At 44.3% G+C, this 12,749-nt stretch overlaps 1 protein-coding gene across 1 annotated transcript; it reads left to right on the forward strand.

Moving 5' to 3' along the window:
- Nucleotides 1-37: 37 nt before the first annotated feature.
- LOC139223513 (indian hedgehog B protein-like) lies at nucleotides 38-12,351 on the forward strand. The gene is made up of 3 exons (XM_070855441.1): nucleotides 38-783; nucleotides 5,705-5,966; nucleotides 11,663-12,351. The coding sequence occupies exons 1-3, from the start codon at nucleotides 484-486 to the stop codon at nucleotides 12,349-12,351; spliced, it is 1,251 nt and encodes a 416-aa protein (XP_070711542.1). The 5' UTR covers nucleotides 38-483.
- The last annotated feature ends 398 nt before the right edge of the window (nucleotides 12,352-12,749 follow it).

A 12,749-nucleotide genomic window follows, 5' to 3' on the forward strand; every position in this document is an offset into this window, starting at 1 on the left:
TGCGCTCGGATCTCTTGCAGTCCCCTGTGTGCCTGCTGCGCTGCGCCACATTGAGCCGCTTTGAGAGGCGCAAACCGCTGCGGGGACACCCTCTGACCGCCGTGCAGCCAGACTCCGCACCGCGCGCCTCCGTGTCTGTCTGCAGACCTTTTTCTCACAGCTCCGACACTGTGGGGCAGCTTTGAACCTGCCTGCCAAGATAAACTCACCTCGCCTATTTATGCCCCTGCCTCCGCGTGCGCTCGGGACAGGAGGCTGTCGGCAGCTCACGGCTCGGGTCCGCGTCTCTGCTGCTCGTCTCCAGAGGCCACTTTTACGCGCAGGGAATGGCCACTTGTGGGGACTCGGGGATGAGTCCTGCTGCGGCGCCTCCACTCTAAGATCACAAAGGGGGACCCACGCGTGGGGGGGGGACATCAAAAGAGATTCAGCGGGGACATTTTGGCCACCTACCGGGGGGTGACAGAGCGGCCCCGGGGCGGAATGCTGCTCCCGACGCTGGTGACGTGCCTCGCCGGGTGCGCCTTCCTCCTGTCGCCGGTGAGCGAGGCCTGCGGGCCGGGCAGAGGCTACGGCAAGAGGCGGTCACCGCGGAAGCTGGCGCCGCTCGCCTACAAGCAGTTCAGCCCCAACGTGGCCGAGAAGACTCTGGGGGCCAGCGGGAGATACGAGGGGAAGATCACCCGCAACTCTGAGCGCTTCAAGGAGCTCACCCCCAACTACAACCCCGACATCATCTTCAAGGATGAGGAGAACACAGGTGCAGACCGCATGATGACACAGGTAACCGTCCCCACGGAGGAGGCTTCTCCTCTGCACTTTGGCCGCTCTGTGGACGCTGTTATCTCTCTTGTTGACTCAAGGCGCGTCAGAGCAGAAAAATCAGCCTTTACAAGCACAAATGTTTCTCAAGAATCTGAATCAAATGTGCCAACAGATAAAAAAGCCTATGCTGCTATTTAAAGCCTCGTTTTAACTCACTTCTCCTTAATAAAACTACAGTTTAAACACATTCTTCCTCAAATTAAAGTAGTTTTAAGGTGGAATTTTCTCTCCGGGAAGCTGATTACAACATCTGCCTGTTTGCACACCTCATTCTTGAGTCAATTCTTAAAAATCCCCGCTGCTGTTGACTCAGTGGAGTCGGTTTCTGGGTCGTGTAGGTGACCGGTTTGAATCAGAGCTCTGCTCTTCTGCTCCACGTGAACTTTCAGAGGTTCACTGTGGGCAGCTCGTGCGTAAAAGAGGGCAACCCCGTCTAAAAATGTATGGAAAAGCGGTCGCTCTTAATTAAAACACTATGTCCTCTGTTTTACATCATGTTTTTGGTGGAAAAACAGCCAAAAGTCGTATTTGGTCAGAGCCCGGGTCAAGCGTGGACTGATGTTTACCGTTTTCGTTTTTAGCCCGACTGGCCAGAGTTAACAGTCGCCTTTTGGACTGTCAAACATTTTTACGACACCGTCATTGATGTGGCCCCGCGTGGAATTTATTTGACTCCCAATTTCCCCAGGAATAAAGTATTTATATCTGCCTCTTGTGACCGCGGGCTTCCTCCTGGAGCGGCGGCGCTTATGTCCACAGACCCACGTGGGGAATGAAGGCGCGCACTCCCGTTTGGAGCTGTCACCTCGCTGCGCGCACTGCAAGAAATATCCGCACAGCAGCGGGCTTTTGGAGACGAACTGCGCAAGACAGAGAGATGAGTGCACTCTCTTTGACTTTAGAGCAAATAATCCGGGTTTAAGAGCCGTAATTTGCTCATTATGTTGCCACAGCTGCAATAAAAGTCACATAAAACCAGAAGAGATGAAGAGTTTTTAGGTGAAGAGTCTCCAAACTGGACATTTTTTGCAGCGCGGCGCGTCAACGGCGCAGACCTGCGCGCAATTTATGGGCTCCAAGCCGCAGCAGACAGCCTCCTGTTTGTCTTTTACTGTCCCGTGTTGCTTTTTGTTTGTTTTCGCAGCGCACATGTGCAGAAATAGCTTCACTTGTGTCAAAGCCGTAATTACACAGATTTTTTTTTTTTTTTAAACCAGCCTCTTTATTTTTTATTCGCTTTTTCCTGGGCGCTCATACAGACTCAGAAAGAGTCATTCTCCTCATTTATTTTGGTCTTTTAATGAGTTTTATTCTCCCCTTGAAGCGCCTTTGAAGAGATAGAAAAAGAATGCGGGATTATTCCCATTTATTTCCACCTAATTTCCACTAATTTAATTGATTTCTTGCAGATTTGGTGCGTAAAAATGCTCCAAACTCAAGTTACTGTCTGAAAACCAGTGTTTGATTTCACCACATCCTCAAAATAACCCAACTGCATCAAAACCAAGAGAAGACACGGTGTGTTTTGCAGATTTAGTCCCCTCATCTGCAGGGAAAAAAGGCGCATTAGAGCCAGTGAAAAGCTCAGGAGGACATTTCTTGCAGCGTGAAGGTGAGCACAGGCGCGTCCAATGTTTGTGCAGCCAGCGGTTTAGAGCCCAAACCGCTCCTACAGAAACCCCCGTCGATCTGCACACCTTGAAAGGAAAACCAACAAAATCTATCGTCTGATTTATGAAGTCCAGCTCGTTGCTGTGACCGCAGAGAGAAAACACAAGACGTTAAAATCCACACTGTGAAAAGGCATCTGTGGCCACCGAGCCGCGAGCTATTCTTATCACAGCCAACATGGAAAAAGACATTTATAGCGTTTAATCCCACTTTTCGCTCTTTAATAGGCTGAAACATCACTGAGAGACGCTTTCAGGGGCTGCGGGGAAACGACAAGACGTCCTGTAGTGTGATTTAAGAAGAAACTGGACCTCAGACTTCTTTCATTTTCTCTGTCAGTCAAGTGGAAGAAAACCAACAGGTCCAGTTTAGCATTAATGAGGCATTTATGGCCTCTGGAGGTTCACAATTTGATCTTTAATTCACCAGAAACATCTCACTTTTCAGGATTGTTAAGTAAGAAGTTGTGACTTTTAGAGGAGTGAAATCCATCTTTCCTCCAAGTTAATATAATATATATTCCAGTATATGAAGTGTGGACCACACAGTGAACATCATGTCAAACAAATGATGCTTTACGCTCTGTGGCAAGTAGATGTCTTCAGCAACAACTTCCTGTTCCACGGTGACACGTAGAAGCCACACTGTTCGACTTTTGCAGAAAATTTCAACAACTTTTCGTCATCGAGGTCTTTTCTACAAGCTGATCAACTGTGATGTGGATCTAATTAACCCTCTGGGACTAGTTCCTCAATTTAAGAGCCCTCCAATCCAATATGGCCGACTTCCTGTTGGGTTTAGGTGGCTACCAGATTTCGCACATGGTGGTTAAAGGAAATTCTGGGGCTTGACTTTAGGGAGCGCCAACATCCATAAACATGTGAGTTTTCACCAACAAGTTCGATTTATTGGTGCAAAAACATTATTATGGTTCTCTGCTTTTCAAGAGGGACCAAAAACATCTTCCAGTGTTTGACCTGCAGTTAAAGCCTCATACATCTGGACTCCTCCCTCGGTTTGATTTAGCCAAAACTGGAGCGATGGAGTCTCGAAACATCACATTTAATCACAACTAAATCAAAGGGCGCCCCCTTCAGGCCAGGTGGTGTCATTAATTGGAGAATTCTCCGCAATAAAAACGCCTGTTTGATAATTTCTCCGCTTCTTGTCCTGTCAGATATCGTCCGGACTGAACCGACGGTGTCCTCAAATAGTTTTTAAATAGTTTTAAAGCAAACGTCTTCTCTAATAACATGTTATATATTATTATTAGTAGTAGTGGTATTATTATTATTATTATTAGTATTACTTTCGTGTTTGAAGTTTATTCTTATTCTTTTGGAGCTGTGTGTAACAAAAAGCAATTTCCCCTTGAGGATTATTAAAGTGATTCTGATTCTGATTACATGAGGAACATTCAACCAATCAGAGCTCTGTCGTCAGGCAGAACAGACGCAGAGGGCGGAAATAAAACCGCGGGAAAAGCCTTTAAAGTCACGTAGAAGCCGCTGCTGCTTCTATTTACACCTGAAGTGACGTTGACAGGAGGAATACTTTGTGAGCTGATTATCGGACAAAATAAATTGACGTTTCAGGTTATAAACTTAATTTTTCTGCTGATTCACAAGTTTTTAAATCCTGTTTAGTTCACCGGAATCGTCACTGATGGCGTCTTCACTTCACTGAAGCCTTTTCTCGCCGCATGAATCCTCTTCCGCGCCCTCCTCAGGCGGATGTTGCTGAGATACTGAAGTGAAAATTAAGATTTTTACCTTTTTGTTCACCTTTTTGTCCTCTGGTCGACTCAGTCCTCATCCTTAGCGCCATAATGTCCCTTCACACCAAGACAAACTGAACTTTTTGGTCCTAACTAGTGATGTGCGGATCGATCCTGAAATATCGATACCTCCGATACCGGATCTTTATGCTCTAAAATCGATTCTCAAATCAAAATATCGATACTTTTGATACTTCAGTCATTTGAGGTAATGTATATCCTTAACAGGAACGCGGTGAAAAGTAACTAAACTATTGAGATCCTGTCTAAATGACACGCGGTTGGTGGGAACTACTTTTCCTTCCGCCTGGGGAACAACAGTGTCAGTGTTGGATGCTGTGTTATTTACATGTTCAGTATTTTCATGTTTGCATCTTTATAGTGGTTCTTAATAAGTAAAGAAGAATTTATTTTAAAGTTTTTATAATTGTACTCATTTCCTTTTTTTCAGAGAAACCCCATTTTCACATATTTTGTATGATTGTGTCCTCCCTTTTGGCTATATTATGAATGAGGCCGCTACCTCAATATACTTCAGAGTTTAAAATAAATAAATAGACAAACAAATGACTCTGCCTTATATTCTTAAAGAAGCTATGATTTTCTTTTTTTAGATTTAAAAGACATATTAGGTGTAGTCGCATAAAATATAGGTATGGAACATCACTAGTCCTAACGTCAGGGCGCCGTCATCCTGTTAAATTAAGCTACATTTGGCCTCTGGAGATGTTTAAGTGGTGCTCTGCGGGCTAATTTGTGCCGTTTATTAAAGCAAGTTCTCCCGTTTTATTGTGAAAATCCGACCAGGTGTACCTGAGAGGTCACCTGAGACGTTACGATGGATAAATCACCCTCGACGCCCCGACTGGAGGATTTATTGCGAGCAGGGGGGAGCTGGACGAGTCCCTCAATAGGCCCTCTCACCCTCTGTTTGCTCACCCTGACCAGACTCCAGGTTTAGAGGGACGCTGAGGACCCCCCCACCCCCGCCGCCATCACCCAACCACCCCATAACCTCACAGTCCCCCCTTCACCCCTCCATCCAGCCTTAACATAGCTCCCTTCTGTCGCCACAGAGAGCAAACATCAGGCCGAGCTGGGACAGCAGGGGTGCATTGTGGGAAGGCTGGAGCCACAGATGAGTGGAGGGGAGGAGGGGGGGGGCAGACTTTTCTGACGCTCTGTAATTGGTTTAACAGTTCAGGCTCATCAAAATGTAGGAAGAGGGGAGAAGAAGGGAGGCAGGGGGGTCCACGAGCTTTAAAATCAAACATTAAACTATAAAAATGATAAAAACAAGCTTAAAATCTGCGTTAAGATGAAACATGAACACGCCTGTTGGAATCAGAGCTGATTTATTTGTTAAAAATATGTAGAGAAGCTTGATTTGTACACACAACATGGCCGACAGATGTGTCCGTGTCCCCGCAGCGCTGCAAAGACAAGCTGAACTCTCTGGCCATCTCGGTGATGAACCTGTGGCCCGGGGTCCGGCTGCGGGTCACCGAGGGCTGGGACGAGGACGGCCACCACTCGGAGGAGTCGCTGCACTACGAGGGCCGGGCGGTGGACATCACCACCTCGGACCGTGACAGGAACAAGTACGCCATGCTGGCGCGGCTGGCAGTGGAGGCCGGGTTCGACTGGGTCTACTACGAGTCCAAGGCCCACATCCACTGCAGCGTCAAGTCAGGTGAGGGAGGGAGGGCGCCGAAACCTGCACTTTTCCTTCATGCAATCCACAACATGTAGCTTTTTTTGGTAAGGTAAAGGTCCTCCAGAGAGCCCCTAGACACCCTGGTTAAAGTTAAGGCCTCAGTGTGCTTAAAACGCCCCCGATCTGTATGTTAAAGTTAAGGCCTCAGTGTGATTAAAACGCCCCGATCTGTATGTTAAAGTAAAGGCCTCAGTGTGCTTAAAACGCCCCCGATCTGTATGTTAAAGTAAAGGCCTCAGTGTGATTAAAACGCCCCGATCTGTATGTTAAAGTTAAGGCCTCAGTGTGCTTAAAACGTCCCGATCTGTATGTTAAAGTTAAGGCCTCAGTGTGATTAAAACGCCCCGATCTGTATGTTAAAGTAAAGGCCTCAGTGTGCTTAAAACGCCCCCGATCTGTATGTTAAAGTAAAGGCCTCAGTGTGATTAAAACGCCCCGATCTGTATGTTAAAGTAAAGGCCTCAGTGTGCTTAAAACGCCCCCGATCTGTATGTTAAAGTTAAGGCCTCAGTGTGCTTAAAACGCCCCGATCTGTATGTTAAAGTAAAGGCCTCAGTGTGATTAAAACGCCCCGATCTGTATGTTAAAGTAAAGGCCTCAGTGTGCTTAAAACGCCCCCGATCTGTATGTTAAAGTTAAGGCCTCAGTGTGCTTAAAACGCCCCGATCTGTATGTTAAAGTTAAGGCCTCAGTGTGCTTAAAACGTCCCGATCTGTATGTTAAAGTTAAGGCCTCAGTGTGATTAAAACGCCCCGATCTGTATGTTAAAGTAAAGGCCTCAGTGTGATTAAAACGCCCCCGATCTGTATGTTAAAGTAAAGGCCTCAGTGTGATTAAAACGCCCCGATCTGTATGTTAAAGTTAAGGCCTCAGTGTGCTTAAAACGTCCCGATCTGTATGTTAAAGTTAAGGCCTCAGTGTGCTTAAAACGTCCCGATCTGTATGTTAAAGTTAAGGCCTCAGTGTGATTAAAACGCCCCGATCTGTATGTTAAAGTTAAGGCCTCAGTGTGCTTAAAACGCCCCGACCTGTATGTTAAAGTAAAGGCCTCAGTGTGCTTAAAACGCCCCGACCTGTATTTTAAAGTAAAGGCCTCAGTGTGCTTAAAACGCCCCGACCTGTATGTTAAAGTAAAGGCGTCAGTGTGCTTAAAACGCCCCGACCTGTATGTTAAAGTAAAGGCCTCAGTGTGCTTAAAACGCCCCGACCTGTATGTTAAAGTAAAGGCCTCAGTGTGCTTAAAACTCCCCGACCTGTATGTTAAAGTAAAGGCGTCAGTGTGCTTAAAACGCCCCGACCTGTATGTTAAAGTAAAGGCCTCAGTGTGATTAAAACGCCCCGACCTGTATGTTAAAGTAAAGGCCTCAGTGTGATTAAAACGCCCCGACCTGTATGTTAAAGTAAAGGCCTCAGTATGTTTAAAACTCCCCGATCTGTAGTTCCAAAACGGCTGCTTTGTTGGCTTCCACTGCTTTTCTTTTGCCTTTCTAACACTTTTTGTTTCCGTCCTTCATCCATAACTACGAACTTCCTCCTTGCGTGCATCTTTTAAGTATGTGGGCGTCTGCTAGCTCTTACTTTCTTCTTCTTCTGTCTCATCTGCCACTCACCCCGTGTTTCTCCAGGTTAGCTCTCCATCGCGGCTACATGTTTTTGTTTTTGTTTTTTTTTTAAATGCTTCCGTGAGCTGTTTATGGCTTTTTTGCTCTCCTCACACCGAAGTTTGTACTTGAGGAAAACACAGAAATCTGAACGATGAATCTCGGAGGTTGTGATGGTGAAAATAAGTCCGGTTAGCTTGGACAACACCAGTTAGGCTCATGGGTACAACTCTTTTTAAACTTTGGTCCTATTCTTACGCTTTTTAGTGTTATTCTAAGTGTGTGACAGCATCATGGAAAGGATCCCTACAGAGAGAGACCTGGAAGATCCTTTTGGTTTAACCACAAACAGCACACACACCAGACTACATTCACTAAAACAGGGATTTTAGCTTACAGAACACAGGAGCTGCTGGTCTGCTGCTGCCTCCATCTGTTAGTTTGCTTGTGTTATTGTGGGACTTTGGTGCTTTAAATGGTTAGTTCGGATACAACTCTACATTTGTGTGACACACAATAACACAAACAAACAAGCCAATCAAGTTGACAGCAGACCAGCAGCTCCTGTGTTCTGTGAGGTAAAATGACTGGTTTTCTCAATGGAGTCTGGTGTGTTTGCATGGAGCGCTATAACAGCTGTTTGTGGTGTCATTTAGACACCAGGATATGTACAAACAGGGTCCAGGTTTAAAAACACTGGCAGAGTTCTCCTTAAAAACCACCAAAATGTCAGAAAATGCCACATGACTGTAAGACTCCGTTAAATAACGTGGGACAGCCCAGTGTTTTTGCGTCAAGCCTATTTTTTCCTGACCAGGAAAGAATAGCAGGTGTTTAAATTGTCTCCTCATCTCTTTATGCACTGAATCAGCTGCTGAGGTCTGCAGACTCACGTATTCACACATATTCGACATATTCGACTCGCCGACGTGCTGAAAGTCACGCAGGCATGCAAAAATGCATCAAACACCTCCTTTAGACATTTTACACTGAGTGGTAACTGAGATTTCCCTTTTCTTTCTTTCTCCTTCTTCCTACTTCATTTTTCCCTTCCTTTCCCCCTCTCCTCCTCTCTCCTTCCCTCCCAGATCGGGTTGCGAGGGCCCAGTCCTTGACTTGATCAGACGGGCAACCAATCAAGTTGGTATTTTTTTTTTTTTCCATGTTTTTGATTTCTCCTTTTTTTTCCTTTCTCCTGTTTTTTCCCCTCAAATTATCCCCAAAACAAGACAAAGAAAAGAAATCGATCTTGGGAAGAAAAATCCAGCCAGCTGTGGAAAAGTTCCCCAAAAGAATCCCCCAAATCCGCCTTAAAGGCGCTTAAACGGGGGGCGGCTGGACTGTAGGCAGCAAGAGGAAACAACCACTAGGGGGCAGCAAAGCACCAGGACCCTGTAGATGAAGGACTGGACTGAAAAAGGGGGAGACGGGGAGGAAGTTAACACATTTCACCTCAGACTTCTGCTGCTTTACGTCAACAAGATGAGAAATATTTCTGGGGTCAAACCAGGAAGAGAGTTAGGAAGGTAATACTTTGAGTTTTTTTGTTTTTTTTTACCACTAACATGAGAGAAAAGTTGCTTTTTATTTAGAAAACTATCTATGGTGCTTTTTAACACAAGATAGACAAGTAAGATCCTTTTTTGTTTGACCACAAACAGCTGTTATATCAGCTTCTTCAACACCAGACTCCATTGATAAAAATAGTGATTTTACCTCCTGGAAAACAGGACTCCCTGGTCTACTGCTGCTTCAATCAGTTCTTTTATTTGTGTTATTGTATGTCACACAAATGTTCAGTTGTATCAGAACTAACCCTTTAAAACACCAAAGTCACATAATAACACAAACAGACTAACCGAATGAGGCAGCAGTAGCCGAGGTAAAATTAGTGTTTTTGTGAATGGAGTTTGGTGTGTTTGCAAGGAGTGCTATAACAGCTGTTTGTGGTTAAACAAAAAGGATCTCACAGGCCTTTCTCTGCAGCGTCTCTGTGATGAAGCATATGGTTCTGGATTAGAGTTACATGAGAAGGAGCAGAAATAATTTAATGTAGTACATGTGACTTTTAAAGTCCTTTAAAGGGCCTTTAAATTAGTTTTATTATAAATACACAAACAAAACGTGTGTTAAAATTCAGTTTGTGGATCCTTGAGCTTTAACACACAAATTTTCGTCTTTTGACTTTTTAAAATAGATATATTTAAAACTGTGCATTGTTTTCATCGTAGTTTTCTTCTTCTTCACTGCCTTTAATGGTGCTTTGTGACGTATATTTACTTGCTACCGCTACCGAGTGTCGATCAGTAGAAGAACAATGTAAAAACATGGCTCCACTAGTGGTCACCTTTAACATTTTAACATAAAGGACACAAATATATTATTTTATTTATACTGTATTATCAATTATATTAATACTTTTTACTGTATATTATTCATTATATTATTTTATTTTAGTAATTATAATATTATTTGTTTCTGTTTTCTTTTTTTAGGTCAAATTTGTGACATAAGTCCAGATTTTTACTTGCTAATCGTACATTTTGATATTAAAATTATAAGAAAGCAAATAAAAATGTTAATCTTCATCATCACTTTGACTTGTGTCATAATCTTTATTTAAAAAAAAAACATGAATCAAACACGTCGACTCCTCACTTTAAAAAAAAGAAAAGAAAATATTTAAAAATACACACTTATTATATAATGATATTGGAAAATATTTTTAAAGTCTGTAAATAAATAAATATATATAATATAAACAAATAAATATACTGCTACAACAACTAATAATAATAATAATAATAATCCAACTAGTAATAATAAAATTAACTATTTCATGAATCCTGTATGTAAAATAAATAAACAAGCAATATTAGAAATTTAAAAAAAAAATCTAATTAAAATAATAAAATTGATAAATAAATATACGCCTACAACTAATAATAATAATAATCCAACTAGTAATAATAAAATAAACTATTTCATGAATCCTGTATGTAAAATAAATGAAATAAATAAATAATAATAATAAATAAATCCCAGACTTCATGAAAAAGTCTGAATTATTTAAACTCTTTAAACCCATTTTAAAGGTCGTCCCCTCTGTTATAGATGTCAGTACACTGGTTATTATGACTGTCACAGGTGTGAACTCGGCGCCCTGTGCTGCGTTTGAACGCACCTGAGTTGACCTGCAGTCGTGTGTCGGTCGTCCAGGTGATGATTAACCTGCCGGCCGCTCCTTCCTCCTCCAGGTGACTTATCTTATCACCTGGCCTCGGCTCTCCTGCCTTCCCCAAATATTTATCTCCAGATAGTCCAGAGACCGTCCTCAGGTGTCACGTCCAAGAGCCTCCAACACACACACACACACACACACACACACACTCACACACTCACACACACACACACACACACACACACACACACTCACACACACTCACACACACACACACACACACACACACACACACACACACACACACACACACACTCTCACACACACACACAGGAGCTTTTTATCGTGTTATTGTTCTTTTATGTTCAGTGTTGGACCGAAAAAAGTCAATATTTAGCTAAAGGGAGTTGAACAGATTTATTATGTGCTCAAGTGCCTTTTGTACAGAAGCCCAAACATGCCAAGACAATAAGACAGGAATGTTGATTTTTTTTAAATTAAGATTATTTCTACTTTAATAAATACTATTTTAGATAATAAACGCCATTTTTATTTTAATAAATACATGATAATCAATTCTGTTTTTATTCTAATAAATACTATTATACTTAATACTTATACTTGTACTTTTTTAAATCTTTTTTCTTTTGCTAAATATTGTTATATATAATAAACTCTATTTTTATTCTAATAAATAATAATTTTTAATACATACTACTGTAATAAAAGGTCAAAATGACAATCTCAACATTATAATTTCTAACTTGTATATATTCTGTATTTAATAAGATATTTTTTATGTATGTTTCTGTTTTCTTGGCATCACTGAGCTTCCGTACTTCAGGATTATTCACTTCCTGTTTGACCTCCTCTCGCCCTCTGTCTTTCAGACCACTCAGTGGCGGCTAAATCTGGAGGCTGTTTCCCCGGCGAGGCCTCGGTCATTCTGGAAAGCGGCGCTCAGAAGTCCATCGGCGACCTGCGGCCCGGCGAGCGCGTCCTGGCCTCGGCGGGCGGCGGCGAGCTGGTTTACAGCGAAGTCCTGGCCTTCCTGGACCGTGACCCCTTGACCCCGAAGCTCTTCTACACCCTGCAGACCGAAGCCGGGGCCCGCCTCTCGCTCACCGCCGCCCACCTGGTGTTTGTGTCTGAGGGGAACTGCTCAGAGGGGGCGCCGCCGGCCCCTGGCGCCCTCAGGACTGTGTACGCCAGTGCGGCCCAGCCGGGACAGTGCGTGCTGGTGGGGGACGGCGGCGCCGGACGGGGGCTCCCTGGGGCTCGGCTGTCCCGGATCACCCGGGTCGGCCTGAGGGAGAGCAGGGGGGCGTTCGCGCCTCTGACCCGGCAGGGGACGGTGGTGGTGGACGGCGTGGTGGCGTCCTGCTACGCGGTGGTGGAGCAGCACGGCCTCGCTCACTGGGCCTTCTCGCCGCTCCGGCTGGTTCACAGCTGGACCGGATCCACCGGGAGCCACGGCGACGGGATGCACTGGTACCCCCGGCTGCTGCACTGGCTGGGGAGGATGCTGCTGGACTCGCGGCGCCTCCACCCGCTGGGCGTGGCTCAGGACGCCAGGTGAGGCGGGGCACAGGTGGACGCTCGTATCAGACAGAACCCCTGGGGGGGGGGGGCTCAGGCTCCTGCTGAGGCATCATGGGAGTTTTTTCAGAGCTGTGAACTGACGCAGACGGATTCTCCCAAAAACCACGAACACAGACTGGAAACACGAGAGCACTCAGAGTCACAGCGCCGATATTTAAGAGACTTTTTATCCTTAAAACACTATGAAACAACAATCCCTTAAAATACACTTAATAAACCCTTAACCTGCCCTTGAAAACACCTTAAATCATCTTAAGGTGTTATTAAGGTCAAGATTTAAGACCTCTGAAGCATTTTCAAGATTTTTTTAAGGGATTCTTTCTCAGTATTCAGGATTACTTCATATTTTAGGATAAATTAAGTGACACATTGTGT

Source organism: Pempheris klunzingeri, chromosome 24 (assembly GCF_042242105.1).
Source record: "Pempheris klunzingeri isolate RE-2024b chromosome 24, fPemKlu1.hap1, whole genome shotgun sequence".
NCBI lineage: Eukaryota > Metazoa > Chordata > Actinopteri > Acropomatiformes > Pempheridae > Pempheris > Pempheris klunzingeri.